Source organism: Dendropsophus ebraccatus, chromosome 1 (genome assembly GCF_027789765.1).
Source record: "Dendropsophus ebraccatus isolate aDenEbr1 chromosome 1, aDenEbr1.pat, whole genome shotgun sequence".
In the NCBI taxonomy this organism is placed as follows: domain Eukaryota; kingdom Metazoa; phylum Chordata; class Amphibia; order Anura; family Hylidae; genus Dendropsophus; species Dendropsophus ebraccatus.
Genome location: NC_091454.1, coordinates 109,241,574 through 109,266,032, shown reverse-complemented (window position 1 = coordinate 109,266,032; position 24,459 = coordinate 109,241,574). Strand labels below are relative to the sequence as shown.

Below are 24,459 nucleotides of genomic sequence, written 5' to 3'. Positions count from 1 at the left end.
TCACAGAAAATCTCTCCACCTTTTTATTGAAACAAAGTTCATCCAAATGTAACAATTGATAGATGTTGACATGCATGGACAAACATCAATACTTAATAGAGATCCTTCATAATTTATTACCATGGTATAATAGAGCGGAGTTTTGTGCCTTAGGGCAGCTTGTTATAGAGCGGCGAGTTATAGGCACAGACAATCATTTTAACTACATTCACGTACTGTACTACAACAGCAATACCACAAATAATAAACCAAAGAACGCACTTTTATGCAACGTTGTAACGTCTTGTATTTCCAGGGTGGATTTAAACTGCTGCTTGGAGAACAATGGAGGAGACAAGGGACACGGTCCTCCTAAAGTGCTTATTTCATACTGGTAGCATGTCACCTTGTGTAGTCCATACATGTTTTCATCAGAATTTACCACAATCTGCAGAAAACATCTGCAAATAGTATGGAGTCATTTCCATTGATTAAAAAAAAGGGGGAAGAGAGAAAATATATATACCAACACATACATTTTAGGTTGTGAAGGGAAGGGGGTGATGTCAGAAACTGTTTTCTAAGTGTACAGCTATGAAAATCAGAAAGGAAGGACACAGCTGAAAATTTTGCATAGGGTATAAAAAGTATTAAATTCAACATTTCATATGCAATACTTTTTTTTTTTCACATTTCATGAAAGAAATGTGAAGTTTTCATTGGAAAGCCCAATACCAAGTAGGCTGTAAACTTTCTATAGAATTACCAACAATGAACATGTTAAGAAAATACCTTTGGCAGACACACACCATTATGCATAATATATTTAAGGCAACCCTGATGAGTTCTAGTAATATTTACAGCAACTTAATTAAAAAGTATCCAAGGCAAATACGTACACATTCATATTCATCCCCGTTTTCGTTGTCCCCCCCCCCCAATCTACAAAGATTGGGCAAGTTGAAGCAATGTCACGCATAGCTTATATATACTTATATGCAATACATGAATGTAATCGAGCAGTAACTACACAAAAGTTAAGTTTGCAATGGCAGGAAGTTGTACTTCTGTGTTAACCCATATTGCAAAAGGGCCCTTTTACCATCCGGAACAAAGTGTATATGGTTACATCTAAATGTGCATCAAATATTACCAAAAGGGAGTTCTATAGAATAGGGAATCTGATTCGCAAGTGCTAAAAGGGTCAGAAATGCAGGCTATAAAATGATCAATAAACCACATTTCTTTATGAAAAGAGGAACAAAAACAAAGCATCAAATCCAGCAGGTAAACCTTGCATACACTGCCCCAAGTGATGTGTGAATTCCAGTAGCAGCTGTCTTAATATTCTCTTCTGCCACTATATAAACAGGCAGAATAGGAAAGATATTGGGAAAGATAGTTTGTGGTGAACCTTCAGTAATGTCTAGACTTGGAATGCTGAATAAGCCACTGCAACGTGATGTCTGAAAGAGAAAAGACGACAATAAAAGACTCAATTTACCTAGGAGTACAACACACAAGCTTTGCATAAAGCTCAAATATCAGTGACTGCTACTGCATTCTGTCCTTTATACCTCAAAGTTGCTAAAGGTGGCAATTACTTATCACAAGGGTAACCAAGGTGTTAGATTACATTTTTGCCTTCAATAAAGAAATTGTGTGATTGACACTGCTGCTCTGTTTCAGAGAAAGTCAATAGACAAGAGATGTGTTGTTTCTACTCAAGAAAAAGGCCCCACCCTCTTATTCTGGACAACCCCTTTAGATGCAAGATAGATAGATACTAAGAAATTGGCTACACAGGATCAATGTAACTCTTTTTATAGGTTTAAGTTATGGTGGCTGCAGTTGGCTGAAGCTCTAGGTAACTATGGAAAACAGCCACAGGCTGTATCCAGGTTTTCTTCAAGCTGGTATTGTTGAGCTACAGCCAGAAGTTGCATTAGAATGAAAACCAAAAAAACATCAAACCGTTCTATAAAAGGTGTTTCTTTCAACATTACAAACTAAAATTTAAATTACAAAATACCTATATTATCTTTCTCTTTACAAGAAATAGAGTAACAACAAATTTCTCGATCTTGAATTGCCGAAAGGTTTCTAAAAAGAGAAAAATATATATTAGTAAACAGAGGAATTATATTTGAATATCTAAACAAAAATTATTTAGTTCTGTGGTATTTACTGATCACATGAGAAGGGAATGGGGAAAAACAGTATAAAAAAGAAATTAAAAAACAAACAAAAAAAAAAACACCTTTTTATAGATCTTTCTATATATCTCTATATCTACATACACACACAACCAACACAACACAACCACCACAACCCCCGCCCATATTGGGAGAGTAAAAAAAAAACAAAAAAAAACAAACACTAGAGCCCAGCAACTAATCAACATCTTTGTTTCCGACAGGTTGATAAATCTGCATCTGTGGAACGTGAAGTACATCTGACAGATTCACTTTGAGCACAAACTGCTGACACTAAGATAGCTTTTAGAACAAGGAGACACATTATACTTTTCATATATCTAGCTTTCCTTCTAGAATGTAGACAAATACTTTTATTCTCCAGTGAAAGTGTCAGAAAGGCTTTCCCAAGCTCCTGCTCTGCTGCAGGCTGGAATACCCACTAACTTCTAGTGCGCGTGCTACTAGCTTGTGGCTGTATCCATGTTGTTTCAGGACTCCCTAGGGCGGCACCCATCTTCTCCAGCCATAGGAAATCAAACTAAAAGTGTTGGGTTCGGATTACACTGCTGAACCCGAACAATTTGACAGGTTCGCTCAACACTACTAACTACCCTTCCTGTCAATCAACCTGCTTAATTGACAGCTGCTAGTTGACCTCCAAGCAAGGTACAGCCCTCAGAAAATCAGGTGCTTGGAAATGCCTGACACTTCTTAGGCCCCGTTCCCACTGAGCAAAACTAATGAACCATTCTTCAGCGCGGACAGGGCAGGAGCGCGCGCCTCCCATAGACTCCCATTATGAGCGGGAGGCTAACAGCATTCCGCGGCGCGGAATTCCGCTAGTTTTGCTCAGTGGGAACGGGGCCTAACTGGAGAGAGCCCGAGAGAGAGAGAAAACACACATTCAGGATTTTCCATATACACAAACCATCCCAGTCCCTTGAAATAATGTATTAAGAGAACTACTATGGTACTCTCATGCCTGTTTGCCCTCTGTCCATTTACCCCAGATCAAATGACCAGTGTTTTCCAGGTCATCTAAGCGCTCACAGAGAAGGCAGTCATTTGATAGATGGACACATTAAGCTGTAACTCTCTGTACTGGTCAGACTTCATGTGTTTCGTCTCTTTTTCAAACCAGCACAAGACTAAAAAGCTGCCTTAAGAGACTGGACCTGGATTTCTGGTAGGTATAGTTTTGTTTTAAAGCATATTAATAAAAAATAAAATTAATGGAAATTGCAAACTTGCTTTATTTCACATGGTGTTTTAAAAGTGCCCCTGTTATAACTTTCACAATCTAAAAAGGGTTCTCTCACCTTGTAAAGCTATCCCCTATGCACAGAAAAGAGGGAATCTTAAGAAGGTGGTGGTGCTCTTTAGTAAGGCAAAGGGGAGAACTTTGGATCCTCCATTTTCCTTGTTAATCAAAGGATAAGGAATAACTGATTGCAAGGATCAAACTGTGGCCACCCAAACAAGAATGCTGTACTCTGCTGCTCTATGGTTACAGAATAGATTAAGCTCAATTCTAACAGGAGACTCTAGTCCCTATTCTCAAGATCAAGGGCGTTCCAGTCTTGGGAGAGGCAGGTCCCACTGCTGGAACTTTAATCTCTCTCCAAACTCCTAAACAAAAACTACACATACCGGCCACCAGAGAGTTCAGCTGGTACCCTAAGGGGACGTTCACAACAGACAGACTTTTTCATTCAGAATAATCAGCTGGATTCCCACAGCAGACCTTCAATGAATATAATCGGTTCTCTGGACATCTGATGTGTGTTTTTGTGTCAATAAGAGAGATGTTATGTATTTTGACTCCTTTTGAAAACAATGAAACATTGATGCGGATTTTGATGCCATTGATGCTGCAATTTTAAGTCGTGTAAACATGCGCTTAAATCGTGTGTCCAGCACAGAGTGACCAGTTACTTTCCTTGCTCTGTTCACACAAGCCATAAAAGGGACAGTTACAACATTATAGAATGAATGGATATGCTCAGCATGACTTACAGTTTTTCAATTAGCTGTTTCTCATCCAGTGCTCCTGCAAGGTCTCTCTTGTTTCCAAGTACTAGAACCTGTTGAATGGAAAAAAAAAAAAAAAAGTGGTAACGTAAGAGACACATTTCAGCCACTATGTCAATAAGCAGCTGACTTCACTGCCTGCAAACACCTGGGCTTCATATAAGCAGGGCCACCCCAATTGCGGTCTAGTCAAGCAATAAAATATATAATGTGGATGGCAGACAAGACTAGAGATAGTCAAGGTGGTATTTTTATGGCAATATTCTAAGGAATCTGTATAAACTGACACTGAACAGCGAAAATGGAAAACTGAAAAATAACTCCTGCTGGAGAAAGGTTACCATAGGCTTGTCCATCAGCTGTGAGAATTACATGTATACATTACATGTGTAAGGGAGCAAAAAAAACAAACAAACAAACAAAAAAACGTTATTTATATATTGCGTCAAACACCACACACTGCAATTTGGAAAGTATACATAATGTTATACCTGGTAAGGGTAAGCAGACAGGGGGGAATAAACAAACTGCTTTAAAAAGGGAGAATTAATATTGTTAGTTTTAGATAAATTCTCAGGAATACCTCTTTAGTGTACATTCACACAGTGGCGTAGCTACCGCGGTCGCCGCCGCGACCGGGCCCCCCACGAAGGGGGGCCCCGCAAGGCCCTCACGATCAAATCACTCTTGTGACCACAAGCATTGTTTTACAAGAGTCACAAGAGTCACGCTCAGTCGTCCCCCGGCTGCTGCGCGGCTGCCGGGGGTGTCACGTCTTATCCCCGGCAGCGCGCGCATCCCAGATCTCCCTGCGCGCCTTGGGCCCTGACTTCCGGTTCCGGCACGCAGGGAGCTCTGGCATCCGCGCGCTGCCGGGGATAAGACGTGACACCCCCGGCAGCCGCGCAGCAGCCGGGGACAGACCAGGAGGAGTGAGGATCAACGTGGGAGCGTGGTGAGTTATGTTTTTTTTTTATTTTTTTTTATTTTTTTTATCAGCCTGCAGGGTGGGGGGAGGGGGGAGAGGGGACCATCCATAAGGGAGGGTGAGGAGAGAGGGAGCCATCTATAAAGGGAGGGGGTACAGGAGGCCATCTATAAAGGGAGGGGGTAGAGGAGGCCATCTATAAGGGAGGGTGGGGGGAGAGGGGGCCATCTATAAGGGAGGGCAACATAGGGGGAGAGGGAATACACAGAGGGAGGCATATATTATTAGGGAGTCAGGGCTACCCACTAAATGAGGGTGTAAAGGGGCCAATACAGACGTGCAGTTTGTAGAGAGATGAGGATGGTGCCAGTGTGAAGAGACTAATATGTCTGTCTGGCAGATTCCGTGGATTCGTGGCTCAGAGAAGTTCTCATAACGGTCCAGGACGAATGGAGAAGATGAAAAGGAAAGAACTCCGATCAGAGAAGACGTCTTCTGTGAGTCACCTGATATAACTGCACTGTAATGTATACGGTGTATAGAACCTGTGTAGAGCTGGGGCCACCTCTATATGACTGGATGAGGTGATTGAGGTGATTTAGTATACGGGATTTGGTTAGTAACAATATGGTGGTGATGGTAGTGGTTGTGGCAGTAATGTTTCCTTCCTATATACTGGTATTGCTGGTAATATTGGTCTCAGTATACAGGATTTGGTCGGTAACAGTATAGCGGTAATATGTACGGTGATAATACTTTCTCTTCTAATATGCTGGTGTTATTGGTAATATCTGTCTTGGTGTATGTATGTGTGTGTAATATATATATATTATATAATATATATTTTTATTACACACACCAATAGCATCAGTTGGTCGTAAAAGGAGGGGGGGGGGCCCAGGACCCCAGGGCCCAGGAAACATTAGCTACGCCCCTGCATTCACACATACATGATCTGCTGCAGATATCAGTGTAAATAAATGATAGAGCAAGGCATCAAATCTGCTGCAAATCCTGTATATGTGAATGAAAAGTCACCTTCTACTAGTATCTTAACATACAAAAAGCTTTAATTGCAGAGGGTGTGCAGACATTTTCTATCCATTAAATCTAAAAGCGGATTCCTGTAAAGCAGTATTACCAACGTGAATGTCTATTTATGGCACAATACAGAACACTCTGTTACTTCTAAAACAGGGATTGCTAACACACAGCATTACCAGAAGTAATAATAGGTCTAAAATGAACAGAAGACAATACCTAAAGCTCACAAAAACAAAACAAAAAAAAAAAACAACCCTTTCTGCTACGTAGCAATTAACCCCTTAAGGACGGGGCCCATTTTCGTTTTTGAGTTTTCGGTTTTTCCTCCTTGTGTTTAAAAGGCCATAGCGCTTGCATTTTTCCACCTAGAAACCCACATGAGCCCTTATTTTTTTGCGTCACTAATTGTACTTTGCAATGACAGGCTGAATTTTTGCATTAAGTACACTGCGAAACCAGAAAAAAACTCGAAGTGTGGTGAAATTGAAAAAAAAAAAACGTATTTTGTTTATTTGGGGGAAATGTGTTTTTACGCCATACGCCCTGGGGTAAAACTGACTTGTTACGCATGTTCCACAAGTCGTTACGATTAAAACGATATGTAACATGTATAACTTATATTGTATCTGATGGTCTGTAAAAAATTCAAACCATTGTTAAATATACGTTCCTTAAAATCGCTCCATTCCCAGGCTTATAGCGCTTTTATCCTTTGGTCTATGGGGCAGTGTCAGGTGTCATTTTTTGAGCCATGCTGTTTACTTTCTATCGGTACCTTGATTGCGCATATACGACTTTTTGATCGCTTTTTATTACATTTTTTTTTATTTGAAGCGACCAAAAATGCGCAATTTTGCACTTAGGAATATTTTTGCGCTTATGCCGTTCACCGTACGAGATCAGGAATGTGATTAATTAATAGTTCGGGCGATTACGCACGCGGCGATAGCAAACATGTTTGTTTATTTATTTATTTGTTTACTTTTATTTATAACCTGGGAAAAGGGGGGCGATTCAGACTTTTATTAGGGAGGGGGCTTTTTACTGACAACAACACTATATATATTTTTTTTACACATATACTAGAAGCCCCCCTGGGGGACTTCTAGTATATATACTTTGATCTCTCATTCAGATCTCTGCAGCGTAGATATGCTGCAGAGATCCATGAGATAGGCACTCGTTTACTTCCGGCTGCTGCAGCCGGAAGTAAACGAGTGCCGAGCCGGGGACGGCGCCATCTTGGAGCGGTCTCCAGCCGGCTTCAGAAACGGAGATCGCTCCTCCGGGATAACATCCCGGAGGAGCGATCTCCGCCACTAGACACCAGGGAGACGCTGGATCCGGTAATCGGATGCAGCTGTCATGTTTGACAGCTGCATCTGATTACTGTATTAGCGGGCACGGCGATCGGACCGTGCCCGCTAATACCTACGGTCCCGGGCTACAAGCGGCACCCGGGACCGCCGCGGTTCAGAGAGGGGTCGCCGTGCGGCCCCGCTCTGAACGCCCTTACCGGCAATAGGGCGTACCTATACACCCTTTGTCGTTAAGGGGTTAAGGGGTTAATGAAGACATTTTTTATACATACTATATAGGACTTATATACACACTGGTCTATATACACATTATAAAAGGTGGTATGACAGCTATAATATGTACCAGAAGGAAATTGACACAAACCTCTCTCTCTCTCTCTATTGTAAACATGCAAACTTACGGGAATGCCATGCAACTGTGGCTTGTCAAGCAAGTTGTGCAATTCATATTTTGATGCTTCCACTTTATCCAAGTCTGCTGCATCCACCATGTACCTGGTGATAGAAGAAATGTTAGCACTTAGTCATTTTTAGGGCATATCTACTGATATGCACTTTAAAGGGTAAATACTATATCCTGGACCTTGAAAGCTTATTGGGCTTCATAACCATGCATGATACACTCTTTGTTGTATAGTGTGTACAGTGAGGTTTTTAAATTTTATTCATAAGCCTTTTATAATATAGTATTTTTTTTACAATTGAGTTTACACAGCTTTTGTTGCTCCTCTTTTTCTTCTGCATGGTATTACATACTGTTATGGAGCAGGATGAACTCCCAAATACCCAGTGCGTTACATTTCTGAACTGACACAGCTGTGTATAAATTCAGCCTAAAGCCTTATTTACACATTTACAAGTTTAGGGCACATTGAATTCTACTGGGCTATTCACACTGTCCATAATTTTACAGATCCTCAAAATAAAAAAATTGCATATTCACTCACAGAAGTCTATGGGAGTGTCCGTAATTTTTGAGGAAGAAATGTCCTGAACATCCACAAAAAAAATGAGGATCACTGTGAGACACTATGAACTTTTTCACTATGAAAAACTGTGTGAATGAGGCTTAAGGGCTCGTTCACACAGAGCAAAAGCAGCTGAATTTCTGCGCTGAATCAGCGCTGAAATTTCAGCCGTTAAAATAGGTGCAGAGCTAATTTCCATTGTGTTGAATGGAATTCTGCTCTGCAGTTCACACACTGAACTAATCCGCTTTCCGCCAGAAGAATGAACATGTTCATTCTTCCGCTAGCGGAAGCCTATACAAACCAATAGGACTCTGAATTTCTGTTTCAGCGCGGAATATGCGCGTATTCAATGCGGAATACAAGCGTAATACAAGCGGAAATTACGTGCTGAATCAGCGCGGAAATGGGGAAAAAAGGGGAGAGGAGGATTCTAGTATATATTCTGGTATAGTCTAGTTTACTCGCCAAATTTCAGCGCTGAATGCATGCGGATTCAGCGCGGATTCCTCGAGTATTCCGCGCTGAATTTGTCAAGAGCTGATTACGAGCTGAACACTTTCCTAGCGGAATACGCAGGGAATCTGCTTACATTCTGCTTGGAATTCAGCGTCAGTTGATTTCAGGCGGAAATATTTCCTCGTGTAATCCGCCCCTTTTGCTCTGTGTGAGCGTAGCCTAAGTCATAGTAACAGTCCCGCAGCATTACTTGCTGCTGTCAGCTGTAATATACAGTTCAAATCATACTACAATGTACAACAAAGATAACACAATCTAAAAAAAAAATAAACAAAAAAAATGATGGTTCTTGGAAATAGCATCCTTAACCACTTCCCCCAAAATGACGTCCAGAGATGTCATAAAAAGCAGTGCCCTATTGCATCTTGACGTCCCTTGAAGTCATACTATCCCTGCCACCCTCCACTGTCCCTAGCTACGACCCGGCGGCAGGAGGAGGCTGCTGCACATTGCCTCGTCCCGCCTCCACTGCCTGGAAAGGAGCCGTGCTGCCTCTGGGCAGCTAACACGACAGATGCCGCAGTCGGTGCGACCACAGAGTCTATGGGGAATCTGGATGGAGATACGCTCCCTCCGCCTCTCCCTTGTCTGCACACAGAAAGGTGGCAGAAAAGCAGAGCACTGAGGGCCTTTTACATGCGCCTCCTTGCTCTGTTATAGGATTGCATGTAAACCTGTCTGCACATGTGGGACAGGGAGACAAGGCCAGAGGATCTTTCCCAATGGTGATGTCAGAGGTGGGCTTGACTTGCTTTTACTTGGCCAGGCCCGCCTCTGCGCCACGTGGGCTCCAATATGCATGGGAGGAGGGAAAAGAAGAAGAGGGAGACTAAGTGGACTCCATGAAGAGGATTGTGACCCACTGAAAAGGGGTCAGAAACATGAAAGCCGCAGAATGTTAGATACTATACTATATTATATTATTTAACTATCATAGCTTGTGCTTAACTTTTTTAATGGGATAAAAAAATATTTCAATTGAATATCCCTTTAATAGAAAGCTAACAGGTAATTACTAGTCAACTTACACAACTGCATTAACACCTCTACAGTAGCGCTCCCACATACTGCGAAATCTTGGCTGACCTCCAATGTCCCAAACCTGCAAGAAAAAAAAAGACAAACAAAAACCATAATAAGCAAAAGCATTAGCACAGGTAGGTAAGAGTAGATACACTGCATTCCTCACCAAAATGGACCCAGGTTTGTATCCAATCGGCTGCACAGACCTCGTAGATAGGTCTCCTATGGTGTCAGGGGCGCTGTAGTTTTAATCAGGTAAAATGCTTTTTAATCCCACGCGTGAGGCAGGGGGAGAGCCGCAAACTAGTCATCTGGGCTGTGACTAGTCACGGCTCACTGACCTGTCAGCGCACTCTGCGGAGCAATTGATGGGCAAGGAGGCCTGTTGGCAGCCATGTGCAGATTGGTTCTCTTTACTTATTTTTGACAATTACCATTTCATTGGTATGCCAAGCTATTGGGGAACTGCAACTTTTCTTCAAGCATATTCATCATACTGCCCTCTCCTTGTATCTATCCCAAGGACAGTACCAATCACTCGTTACTCAACCCCTGTAAAGCCTTCTACTAGTTGCATGGCTAAAACAAAGGAAGTGGCTGTCACAGGACTAGCTTTTCCTTTGCAGGAGATAGCCTTTATCCTCCATAACCCTTATGTCAAGGCACAGGAGCTAACAAAAGCAACTGCAGCATCCAGCAGGTAAAAGGGTATGTGCTAAATGATTAAACTGATAAGGAAGGTTTCCTCGCTGAAATTGTGCCTGCCAAGTGGAACAGAGGTGAAAATAAAATTTTAGAGCAGTATTATAAATTCCCATTGACTATAAATGTCTGCAAGCAGTTTCCGCCTCAAGAATCAAGAATGTGAATTCTTCAGGTGGAATTCTGATCCATGTTAGCCTGACACCTCTAGTAGTTAAAATGATGGAAACACTTCCAAAAAAGGTGGTAATAGATCACCTAACAAAAAAAAAAAAAAAAAAAAAAAAAGACAATTTGAGGGATGCAAGCCAGCATGGCTTTACTGCATGACGATCACGTCAGACTTATCTAATTGATTTCTTAGATTATGTCACAAAAGTGCTGGAAGAAGGTGGTGCCGTGGATATCGCCTATCTGGAATTCAGTAAAGCCTTTGATACAGTTCCCCATAAAGAGCTGATAGAGAAGTTAAAGAAAATCATACTTAACTCCTTAACCCTTTTACAGCCCATCACATAACTAGGGGAGGGGGTTAGGGTTCAAAAAGGAGTCATGCTGTGACTCCACTCTGTGCCACACGGCTCCTAGCAGCCAGGGGCTATTAGCCTGCACTGACCGATTGCGGCATCAGCTGATTAACTATTTAAATGCTGCTGTCAAGGGGCACGGGGTCCGGTAACTACACTTTTGTTATGTTTCCTCCACTCACTGCCCAGTGTAATTTTGAATTCCACCAGACTTCTTTAAATGCAAAATATCCATGGTGGTCTAGTAGTAAACCGTCTTCTTACAATTGCATAAAATATAAACATCAATGTGTGTGGAATCACCAGATTAAAGGAGAATTTTTATTTAAGTATTGTATTGCCCCCCCCAAAAGTTATACAAATCACCAATATACATTTATTACAGGAAATGCTTATAATGTGCTTCTTTCCCTGCACTTACTACTGCATCAAGGCTTCACTTCCTGGATAACATGGTGATGTCACGACCCGACTCCCAGAGCTGTGCGGCTGTGGCTGCTGGAGAGGATGATGGTAGAGTGTCAGTGTCCCTCCAGTGCCCTGTGTCCCTCAGTGTCCCTCTGCCATCATCCTCTCCAGCAGCCACAGCCCGCACAGCTGTGGGAGTCGGGTCATGACATCACCATGTTATCCAGGAAATGAAGCCTTGAGGGGCAATACCTTAATAAAAAGAATTGGCCAGACTTCTTCTTTAAACTATCACATTCCTGATCTCTTGCAGTAAACAGCATAAGCGCAAAAAGAAAAAAAAAAAAAAGCCAAAGTGTGGAAGTACAAATTTTTGGTCCCATCTTAACAAAAGTTGCATATACATAAGCAAGTTACCAATAAAAAGTTAAGATAATTGTGCAAAAAATTAAGAACTAAAGTGCAAAAATTAAGTTTGGCTGTCACATGAAGGGGTTAACCATAGAAACATAGAAGATTGTCAGCAGATCTTCTATATTATACATAATATATATGTTCATTCCAAGCAGGTTTAAATTCTGCTATTGTAGATAATGGAGAAAAACTGAGAATGACATTTTAGTCACATCAGTGGGCCAGTACTCAGTAGCCTGCCAACACCCTGCTCTGAACTGAAGAGAAGCAACAAGCCCAAAACAGCTGTCTGCAGATGAGAAAGTCTTTCCTTTTGAAGAGGTTTTTTGGCAATGTTTTAACACTCCTACATGGAGTTACTCACCGGGTAATGATGTTTCCTCGAGTACATGACAGCACCAAGGAGAGAGGGACCCTGCCCCCCCCCCCCCCCCCCGGGACAGGAAACCTGAGGTATAAAAGGATTAGGCCCTCCTCTCAACCTCAGTGAGTATTCCAGAGAACGGAGAGAGCCATGATTAGTATCAGGATTGTTTAATCTCTAAAGAACCATCACCACATACCTTTTTTTTTTTTTTTTTTTTTGTGCACCCAAGTGAAACAATGTGAAAGAACCAAAAAAGGGTGGGTAGTACTATGGTGCCGTCATGTACTCGAGGAAACATTACCCGGTGAGTAACTCCTGTTTTCCCCTTCGACATGACAGCACCACGGAGAGAATACCAGAGATGAGAGAAAGATTAGGGAGGGACTATAGCCTGTAAGACTTTACGCCCAAAGGCAACACCAGAGGAATCAGAAAGATCCAACCTATAGTGCCGGAAAAAAGTGTGCGGTGAGGACCAAACCGCCGCCCTGCAGATCTGAGAGATGGAAGCATCACTTCTTTCCGCCCAAGAGGCAGCAACAGCTCGGGTGGAATGGGCTCTGAGCCTAAGGGGAGGAGAAAGACCAGCAGAAGAGTAAGAAGAGCAAATAGCCTGCCTTATCCATCTGGCTGTAGAACTACTACTAGCCTTACACCCCTTATTGGGTCCTGAAAATTGCACAAATAGAGATCTAGATCTTCTAAACTGCTTGGTTACTTCTTGATGAAAGATCGGACCCTGAGAGAGTAAATCCGGATGGTCCAGTAAGACCCAAGGGTCTGTCACTGACATTGATCTGAGACCTGAGAACCAGGCTCTGCGAGGCCAAAAGGGGGCTATGAGAATCACTCGAGCCTGCTCCTGTCTGATCTTTTTTTAGCACCCGCGGGATTAAGGCCAGGGGAGAAAAGGCGTACATTAGACTCCACTTCCAAGCCTGACTTAGAGCGTCTACACCTAGGGGCCGGTCCGCTGGGGACAAGGAAAGAAACTGTCTCACCTGTTCGCAACCAGGGTAAACAGACAGATCTACGACCGGCCTCCCCCAAAGGTCTGTGATCATCTGAAAGACAGAAGGATTCAGACGCCATTCCCCCTGTAGAAGCTGATGTCTGCTGAGAAAATCCGCTCTTATATTCAGAACCCCCTTCAGATGGACTGCTGACAGACTCAAAAGGTTGTGTTCTGCAAAATAAAAAATGCGATAAGACATGTCCAATAACAGAGGGCTTCTAGTGGTACCCTGTCTATTGATAACTGAAACTGCTGTGGAATTATCTGAAAAAAAAAATTGACATTAGAGCCCCTAGAGTGAGACTCTGCTACAGTAAGTGCAAAATAAAATGGCAGCTAATTCCTTAAAATTAGAAGATCTAACGATGAATTCATTGTCCCAGGTGCCTTGGAAATTGTATCGGCTGGTGTGTGCACCCCAAGCCGATGGGCTGGTGTCTGTAGTTATCACTTTTGGTGAATCAATAGTCCAACTAAGACCCTGCAGGAGATTTGACCTAGATAGCCACCAGGAAAAACTCTCTAATGTAACCTTGGACAGGGAGATCTTTTTGTCAAGACCCCTGGGAGATCCATCCCAGGCCTCGAGGAGCTGAGCTTGCAATGAGTCTAAGCCCATGGAACTGCTGGAATGGTAGCTGTGAATAATCCCAGCAGAGACATACCCTTCCTTATAGATGTCACCGGGTTTTTGAGAAGATATTGCGCTAAACTCTGTAGTTTCTCTATCTTCTCTCTGGGCAGGAACGACCTTTGAGTCAATGATTCCAGTACGATTCCTAGAAAGCTTTTTGTTTTCTGGAATCAAAGAGTATTTTTCGAAATTTACAATCCAGCCGAGCCTTTTTAGGATGAACAGGGTTCTTTCCAACATTATCCAAAGTTTTTCCTCTGTTTCCGCTTCTAACAGAAAATCGTCTAAATATGGTATAAAGATGCCTTCTTCCCTTATGTGGGCTGCCATTTCCGCCACTATCTTGGTGAAGACTCGAGGAGCGATGGAGATGCCAAAGGGCAGTGCTTGGAACTGTAGATGGACCAGGGAGTCGTCGATCCAGATCGCCAACCTCAGGTTTTTTTTAAAATCTCTGTGGATCGGGACGTGTAGGTAGGCGTCCTTGAGATCTATTGAAGCCATGAATCAACCTTGAAAGAGCAAGTTTACTGTACTTTTTATGGTTTCCATTTTTAATCTTTGATATCATAGATACTGATTTAAGGGTTTGAGTTTTATGATGACCCTGTAGCTTTCGTCCATTTTTTTCACAAGAAACAAGGTGGAGTAGAAACCCTGACGCTTCTCCGATTCTGGTACTGGAACAAGTACATTCTTTTCCAGGAGAGACCTGACTTCTAGTTTTAAGGATTCCTGACGTCCTTTGTTTATGACGAACCGAGTGGGAGGCCGGGATACAAAATCTAAGCGCACGCCATCTTGAATAGACCGAAGCACCCAAGTGCTGCCGCAGATTTTCTCCCATTCTTGTGTGAAATGACGCAACCTGCCTCCCACTCGTGGTCTGGCATCATTGCACAGAGGACTTCTTGGAAGGATCAGACTTCTGGGAGAACATATATCCTTTGGCCTTGTTGTAGCCCCTACCTCGAGTAGATTTATCTGTGTTCCTTCTCTGAAACCTTTCCTTCCCTTGTCCACGAAAGGACTGGAATTGTTTCGATTGGTAGGAAATTGGAAATCGCTTCTTCCTATCCGCGGCTTTAGCGAGTAAGTCATCTAGGAATGATCCAAATATATATTCTCCCCTACAGGGAATGGTGCATAATTTTGCCTTAGCAACTGCATTACCCGACCAATTCTTTAGCCACAAGGCTCTACGAGCCGAGTTGGATTGGGCCGCCGAGCGAGCAGAAAATCTGAGTGCATCGGTAGAAGAGTCAGCTAGAAAAGAGGCAGATTTTTTAAGGAGAGGCAATGCTGTAGTAAACTTTTCTTTGAAATCATCAGACTGAAGATCTTCCTCCAACTGGAAGAGCCAGACCATCATCGATCTTGCTACGCAAGTACCTGCAATGCTAGGTTTAAAACCACCTGTTGCTACTTCCCAGGTTTTTTAAGGAAACCCTCTGCCTTCTTGTCCATAGGTTCCTTGAGTACTCCTATATCATCAAAGGGTAATGAATCTTTGCGTGATATCTTAGAAATGGAAACATCAATCTTTGGAGCTCTATCCCAGGCTGGGTTTTCTGATTCGTCAAAAGGGTATTTCCTCTTAACAGCCCGAAGTACAAATCCTTTTTTCCCCCGGCCTGTTCCATACTTTCTGTAAAGGGCTGACACATTTTTATGTACAGGAAAGACCTTCCTCTTTTCTTGTTGGCCACCAAACATTATGTCCTGTATGGACTTAGGCTCCCTAGGGTCCTCTTCTTTAACCAGGGTACATACATCATCTAAAGTGAATAAAGATTTGATCCCAATATCTGTGTCAGATTCCTCAGCTTCTTCCTCATAAGCTGCCCCTTCCTCATGGTCAGAAATAGAAACAGCAGAAGCCCCATGAGATGGCCCCAGGGTACATACTGGAGCCACAGTAGGAGTGCTCCCAGAAGGACTTTGCATTCCCTTAATCATATCTTTAACTGATGATTGGATGGATTCTAAAGAGGGCACCTGAGCAGCCACTAATTTATTAATACAATCCTCACAAGTTGGTTTTTCATAGCTTGAACTAAGTCGTCCTTTACAAACTCTACATTCTTTATGTTTATGGGAAGTCTTAGACTTTCTGGAAGATTCCTACACATGTAATGAAAACAAAAAACAACAACAACAAAAAAAAAAACTATTAAGCTTAAGGCCTGCAGTATTTCAACATCTTACCATCCCTACCAGGGTAGAAAAGAGTCAGCACCCGGGAAGAGGCAGGAGCACCAGATGAATCCTTCCTTGCCTCGCTGCTGGAACTCATGGCTGAATCAGCTGTGAGTATGCCGGCCGACCTCACCACTGCGCACTGCTTGCTTTATCCGGCGTCCTACGTCACATCCTGTGCGCCGCGGGAACCCCCCCCCGCCACGTAACCACGCGGTGTTACTGGAAGTCCCGCACGCCGGACCAGAAGTGGAATCCACCGTAGAACGCACGCACTGGACGGATTCTGCCTCGGTTCTGCGGTCCGCCTCCCCGAAAAAGAAAACCCCGCGACTGCCACTGGCAGACTGAGGGTTCCGGTCCGGCCCCACCGCCTACTGAATGCGGCAGGTATGGTGAGTGGGGCTTAAATGGCGCTACACCGGCGCCTCCTAGAGTCTTCCTCCGGCTATCCCACCGGAAAGCCTCAGCAGGTGAGAAAGCCCCGGCCCATTAATCCTTAAGGAGACCTACACCGAGCCTTCCTACTCCAGGCTTCCCGTAGGGACAGGAAACCACACTGAGGTTGAGAGGAGGGCCTAATCCTTTTATACTTCAGGTTTCCAGTCCCAGGGGGCGGGGTCCCTCTCTCCGTGGTACTGTCATGTCGAAGGGGAAACACTGACTTGGAGGGACATCTCTTTGCCTAAGAGGTGTGAGAGCTAGTTTGCAAATCCTTTTCCCCCCTAATTACCAGTGGAGCAGGAATGGACTTTAAAAAGGAGAAGTCGCACCAAATTCAGGAAAATACTGTAATAAACAATGTAAACTCAACCTTCCTTGTGCTGTTCCCGGGTCCTGACGACAGCTGCCGAATGTAATTTTCTGCTGGAAACTGGGTGTGTCACGTACCCTGCTCTTTTAGCTGCAAAGCCATGGCCCAGCTGAGAGATTGCCCCGCTTCAGATTGGCTGAGTGGGCAATCACTCAGCTGAGTACGCAACGTTGCAGCTAGAGGAACTGCAGGACACCAGCAGCTGTCAGCTGGACCTAGGAGCTGCGCCCAGGGGTTCGAGGATAGGCAAGTGTCTTTTTTGGATTGCATGAAACCTTTTCTAAGTCCTTATGGAAGACTCTCCTTAAGGAGAATTTGAAACCCTTTGATGTAGGCCTGGGTGATTAATTGAATACATTTGATCAATTTACCTGTAGGGAGCGAAACGATTAGATTTTTTTTGAAAATCGCAAATTCAATTTTCAAGAATAAATAAAACAAACTCCAGTGCCATGTGCAATCACATGTGGAGGGCAGCAAGTTAGGAGCGATGAAGCAGAAAAGTCCTGTCCTGTTACTTAACTCTTTATGTACTGCATGATTTAACTGACAAAGTTCACTTACACGCTCAAACACAAAAAAGGGTTAGAGAGATGTTTCTGCTTTATTGCTCCTGCACTGGTAATTCTACTCGCAGGAGGAGGTCGGGTTAGGTGTCGACTTTCTGCAGAGGTTGGGGTCAGTGTACGAGCAATAGAGCATCAGTCTGATTTTTAACCCGGTTTAGCAGAATGTAAGGGAATTTTGTGTTACTTCTACGCTGCAGCGCACAAGGGGTTAAGCAGCAGACCTCCCTTGTGGCTGCAGGCAGCTTTTGCCTCCGGCCACAAGAGGCCGCTGTCAGAAGAAGTTAGGAGCCAGAAGACAGGTGAGTATATGTGTGGGGTTTTTTTTTATTTATTTATTTTTCACAAAGGGGGTAAAGCCTATATGGGGTGGGGGTAGAAATTGCCTACAGGAGAAATGTTTTCTACTGGGGGGTGGGGGAGCAAACTACTAGAAGGACCACCTACATTGAGGCTAGTACATGGGGAATTCATGCTTGACGAGTTATCACCTGGGGTGGGAGTTGCCAACCTACATGGATGCACACAGGGGCCTAACTACTATATGGATGCACAGAGATGACCTTAAATACGATGATATACTATGATCATATGATAGGAGCCACCCCTTGGCTAGGTCCTGAAGCTCCACAGACATGTCAAAAGTTTTAATTGGTCCGAGTCCTGAGTGTTCAGACTAAGGCTGCATTCCCACGTTCCGTGATCCTGACGGATCACGGACGTGGAATGCATGTACCGGAGTCCCCCCGCGCCTGGACAGCATCTGTAATTAGATGCTGGGAGCGGGGGAGACTGTATTCATAAGCGCCACGCTGTAGTAACAGCACCGCGCGGCTGATTCATTACAGTGCGGCGCTTATGAATACAGTCTCCCCCGCTACCAGCATCTAATTACAGATGCTGTCCGGGCGCGGGGGGAATCCGGTACATGCATTCCACGTCCGTGATCCGTCAGGATCACGGAACGTGGGAATGCAGCCTAACACCAATCGTGAGAACAAACTGGGAGAAGACCGCGCAGTTTCATGTGAGGAGTCCTAATGCAAGTCTAGGGAGCTGAAGTTTTTCCTGACAGAGCAATGAGCAGAATGCTCTGCAGCAAGGTCCTCACTATCAGTACAGGTCTGGACCCATTAAAACCTTTGAGATGTCTAATAACTGTGCCCAATATGTAGTTTATGCAAGCAAGTAAAGACATCAGTGTACAGGAATAAAAACAGTCCATTATGCTACATTAGTCAAGAAAAGAACATTACTGACAAACTGCAAGTTAGTTAACTGCATTGGCTATCTGAAGCAAGCGACATCTAAAACCATCACATGATCACAGTTCACAGTCATATGACTAATCATTGGAAGCTAGCTCACAACTTTATAACTTGCACTCTGCTTCAATGTCTTTAAAAGGAACGCTTGTTAGGAGCACTGGGGACGTTTTTTGGCCCCCCCTCCCCAGAGCACCAAGTGTTCTTATTTCTGTCTGTTCCGGTATAGTGCCACTTTGTTATTTGCCCATATGCTAATGCGAGGTTCGGGAGCATTCCACGTCCGCCCAGAGCACCCAATATGCACACATATATACATAGTTAGGCCGCTTATTACTGCGCACATGCAGAAAGCAGCCAGTAACAAGCAGCCTAACAATGCATTTATGAAAATGCAGAGTGGGCGTTCTGAGGGGTGCTCCGGGCTGACAGTGAACGCCCAAAACGCTCCAAACTTATGGATTAGCATATGGGCAATTATCAAAAAGCACCACAGAAATAACAGCACTGCAATCCTAAAGTAAAGAGCGTCTGGCTGATATCAGCAGGTTCACTGGCCGCTTTAAACAGCAAAGAACAAGTGATATGAAGCCTTAGAGAAAAGTCCAGCAAAAATTTTTATTAAGGTATTGTATTGCCCCCCAAAAGTTATACAAATTACCAATTTACACTTATTACGAAAAATGCACATAAAGTGCTTTTTCCCCTGCACTTACTATTGCATCAAGGCTTCACTTCCTGGATAACATGGTGATGTCACGACCCGACTCCCAGAGCTGTGCGGGCTGTGGCTGCTGGAGAGGATGATGGCAGGGGGACACTGAGGGACACAGGGCACTGAAGGGACACTGAGCATCCCTCTGCCATCATCCTCTCCAGCAGCCACAGCCCGCACAGCTCTGGGAGTCGGCTCGTGACATCACCATGTTATCCAGGGAGTGAAGCCTTGATGTAGTAGTAAGTGCAGGGAAAAAAGCACTTTATAAGCATTTACCGTAATAAGTGTATATTGGTGATTTGTATAACTTTTGGGAGCAATACAATACTTTAATTGCCTGTGAAATCTCACATACAGATCTTCAGTTACTTTAAACCAAACACTGAAAAAAAAAAAAAAATAAATAAAAAAAAAAAGTGTATATACACCAACAGGTAAGGTCTGAGGTCTCTCCCAGGGGTGGGATGAGGGGTTCGGCCCTCATCCCAGCATTATTCAGGAAAGCAAAGGACAGCATCCCCTCAACAAAGTGCTATTTCTGTATTGTGCCAGTTCGCATAGTACAGTGCAACGTTTCAACTCTTTATCACAAGTCTTTTTCAAACATAAAAAGAGGTTGTACAAAGCGCCATTTTATATCTCAAATAATCAAAACCCAAACAGATACAACTAAAATAAATCCAATCAGTTCACAGGGAAATCAGAACATATCTACACATAATTAAGCTACTTATACAATTTTTTTACTGCATTGGGAGCTATAGGGATTGTGTGTGTGTTGCTCTTCATTCATTTATATTTTTTACTTTATTTTACTGTCCCACCATGGGGACTTCACTATCTGATTGCCTGACGACAGGCACAATACACTGCACACAACCCGCACATGTTGCATCCCCAGTGCTGTATATACAACCAATACACTTATTGTGCAGAGCACCCAATGCCCTCCTGCCCAACTCCCTAAACCCATCCCTGGTGGTGTCCTTCTTTATTACCCTTTCTGTGCTGCAGCATTAACAATTAAGCTCTGTATCACTTACATGCTGCTGTACAGAAAGGGTTAAACCGCAAGTATTACATCTTTGCCTTCTGCTCCGATGACCTCCGCACAAGAGTATAGCACATTTTCCTTCCTGTGGGCAGCCTGAGAACGGAGATCTCATGGCACTACCAGAGGTGCTGACAGCGTACATGTTACCTTCTAGTAATTTATCTGTGAAGTGGATTATGGACTCTCTCAGGTCTCCTACTGTAATGAAGAGTCTAAGAGTCCCTTTTAACAGAGGGATTTATGACAGATTTTTGAAGCCAAAGCCAGGAATGGATATGAAGAAAGGAGAAATCTCAGTCTTTCCTTTATGACCTGTTGTCTGTTTATAGTTTGTCTGTGGCTTTGGCTTCAAAAATCTGTCAGTTAAATCTCTCTGTGTTTTCTGGCTGTCAGCCAGTGTCTCTGATTGCAGATCAGTCCTCTGTAGGCAGGTTATATCTGAAAGAAGCACTCAGATATAGTTGAATTGCCTAGCCCAAGTTTGTTGGAGCTCTGGTCCAGGGTTAAATGACTTGTGTAAAGACCAACAGTTTTTTTTCCCTTGGTTCGATTCCTCTGATGGAAATAAATTTAGTAATATATTTTTTTTTCTCATTATTGCATCATTTTTAAAAAAGCAAAGAATTCCCAAATCAGGTCCAAATTAGTTTTAAAATTCTGGCGCACTTATGTTCCTCCTCTTGACGAGTCAATACTGTGTGACTACATATTGATGCGTTTTTATATGGCAATTTTCAATAAAAAGATTCTGATGTGATAAAAAACACGGACGCTTCTTTTTTGGACGTGCTGTCTCCTGCTTGTTTTAACAATAAAATACAACTATAAACTACATAACAAAAATGAGTAACTCTAAACACAAAGTAGTAGATATTCACTAATCCTGAGTTACAATTATCAGTCAAAGAGCTGTACTCACAATTAACAATTTGCTAACAAAAAACATTACAAAATCAGTAAGGTATGGACAAATGTTCCACTGGTAGGCAGAGCATAGTCTTCTGCATTTATATAAATAAAGGGTTATGCCAGTAACTTTTCTCAAAAGCCCATAAGGAAAATGAACTGTGTCTGGCCTATAACACAAGATCTCAGGGGAAGCTACTTATAAAACACAGACCGCAGCACACTGGAGAATGTGTCCAGTAGCTACCAGACAACAATGCTAATTTTATGGTCTATTTTGGGAGTGATTATAAGTAAGAGGGCGTGAAAGCTACTGATATTGGAACATAGCACTGATTTTACAAAAAATGAAAATTCTTGGGAAATGTAAAAATCCTGGGCAGGCAGGGGTATGACATAAAACATAGAGAAGCTATGCTTACCCGCTCACAGTCAGGTGCCAGTCTCCCATTTCTCCCTGCGCCCTGGCAGGAAATACTTGCTCAGCCAGTCAGTGACCAAAGAGGTGTCTAGCTGCAGTCACTGACTGGCTGCACGGACATTTCTCTGGCGGGCCATCGCAGGGAGCTACAGGAGACCTTTGTATACGATGTCCTATGCTTCTTTTATATGTAAAAACGCTTTTACTCATGGGTGGACAGTGTCACCAAAGCACGGATTGTCTGTGTGATGCATCATTGGGCTGATAGAAAAAAAAAAAAAAAAACGGAATGCAGTTGGAAGTCACACAAGCCTGCAACAGCAATTAAGGTATAGATGCAGCAGAGCTAGGAGGAAACAGATGACACTCCAGGAAAAGTGGAGGCGAGGTAGGGTGAGAAAATAAAAATAGTGAATGTTTTTTTTTTTAATGAGGAGCAATGAGCTAACCAAACACCTTTGTGGAGCAATCACGGTTAAGGCTACAAATGACAGCTGAGGGGTCCAGCACTTCCGGGACTGGCCAGCGGCAGCGCACAGGTCAGAGGTCGTGGTAGTGATGAGAGCGCCCCTTCCATACAGTAAGCAGCCATATCTATAGGAATGGTGACAATACCCCTTAGATACTATGAGGATCCCTAGGACAGGGTGAGAAGACACCCGCTTACCTTGATGGTCACGTTGCCTTTAGTAACTTTCCTCATATTGAAGCCCACAGTAGGGATCATGTCTTCCGTGAACTGTCCGGACTATAGAAAAGAGGAAGGAACAGTTATGTCACATTGCTGCCTGCTCCCACCCTGTAATAACGCTGGGGCCCCGCACCACGTCACACTACACACCACTACCGTGGGCACGGAGGCAGGGCGTGGGCACCGAGCGTCTCCGCATACACAGCCGCCACCACCGGCCCCTATATACTGAGGAACACCGGCTTATGCGCCTTTACCGCAATAACGTTGACGAAGGTGGTCTTCCCGGAGTACTGCAGCCCGACCAGCGTCAGCTCCATCTCCTCCTTCCAGAACAGGGACTTAAACCAGTCGAGCAGCTTGTTGATGAGGGCCAGCATGGTGACGCCGAGGTAGCAGAGCGCTCGGTTTACTAGAGAGGTGAGCTGAACGCGGCCGCTCCAACTCCCGGAACCCGACGGCCACTGCACAGTGCTGAGCGGCCGCGAATCATATGACAAGCGTGACGTCACAGCCCACAGCACCGGCTGGGCAATGGGAAGTTAGCAGCGCGGGGAGGCACATGATTCTATCACGTGATTGCCACATCACATGATGCACATTCAGAGCACAGAGGGGGCGGGGATTAGGGATGACGTTCGGCGTCAGTGAGTCATGTGAGAGGAGTCGTTTGTCCCTGCTGTGTGGTGGGAGGGATACGTGTGACTACTGTGGTGTGCGGGGTGATGGTCACACTATAGATAGGGATTAGTATAGGGAGGCGCTATGTACCTCGCCTTATGGTCCTTATGTAATATGGAGGACGCCCCTATATATCTTCATCTCGTGTCACATGACTAAATGAATGTGCCATCACTATAACCTAGGGAGGGGGAACCTTCCACCCTCCAGCTGTTGCAAAACTACAATTCCCATCATGCCTGGGCAGCCGAAGCTAGCATTTAAGTGGCATAAGTAGCATTTTCATTTACACTGGTTTAGGGTACATAGAGATTATCGATTACATTTTATTCATTCTTTAAGGAGTTTAAAGGGGAACTATCAGCAGGTTAGACAAATCTAACCTGCTGATACCCCCCTACTGCACAGGAGACGCTGTGGAGGAAGTTATGTCTTTTACCTTCCACCTCTGCGCCATTCTGAGGCAGTAAGTCTTTTGCTTCACATTCTGGTGAGAGTAAGGGCGGGTTCAGACTGAGGAATTCTCGCGGAAAATGTCAGCAAAATTCGGTCGTCTGTCCACCCGCACATCTGGGCGCCTTTCCGCCGGCCCCATAGACACCATTCTATGGGCCGGCGTATTCCGCTATACGCTGAAAGAAGTGTCATGTCACTTCTTTCAGCGTATAGCGGAATACGCCGGCCCATAGAATGGTGTCTATGGAGCCGGCGGAAAAGCCCGTGGGGGCGGCTGACGGAATTCCGCGGACATTTCCCGCGAGAATTCCTCAGTCTGAACCCACCCTAAGGCTGCATTCACATGTTCCATATTCCGCATGGAACACGGACATGGAATGCCTGTAACGGATTCTCCCCCTGCCCGGGCAGCATCTGTGATAAGATGCTGGGAGCAGGGCAACTGTACAGATATGCGCCGCGCTGTAATGACAGAGCCGCACAGCTGATTCATTACAGCGCATATCTGTACAGTTCCCCCGCTCCCAGCATCTTATCACAGATGCTGCCTGGGCAGGGGGAGAATCCGTTACAGGCATTCCATGTCCGTGTTCCATGCGGAATACGGAACGT

The 24,459-nt window shown here is 44.0% G+C and overlaps 1 protein-coding gene across 1 annotated transcript; it reads right to left on the bottom strand.

The window, feature by feature from the left end:
• LOC138796918 (ADP-ribosylation factor-like protein 8B-A) lies at window positions 1–23,248 on the bottom strand. The gene is made up of 7 exons (XM_069976662.1): window positions 22,968–23,248; window positions 22,687–22,767; window positions 10,015–10,088; window positions 7,901–7,994; window positions 4,194–4,261; window positions 2,012–2,082; window positions 1–1,445 (listed from the first exon to the last, which is right to left on the bottom strand). Exons 1-7 carry the CDS (start codon window positions 23,088–23,090, stop codon window positions 1,396–1,398), a joined length of 561 nt encoding a protein of 186 aa, XP_069832763.1. The 5' UTR covers window positions 23,091–23,248; the 3' UTR covers window positions 1–1,395.
• Between the last annotated feature and the right edge of the window lie 1,211 nt (window positions 23,249–24,459).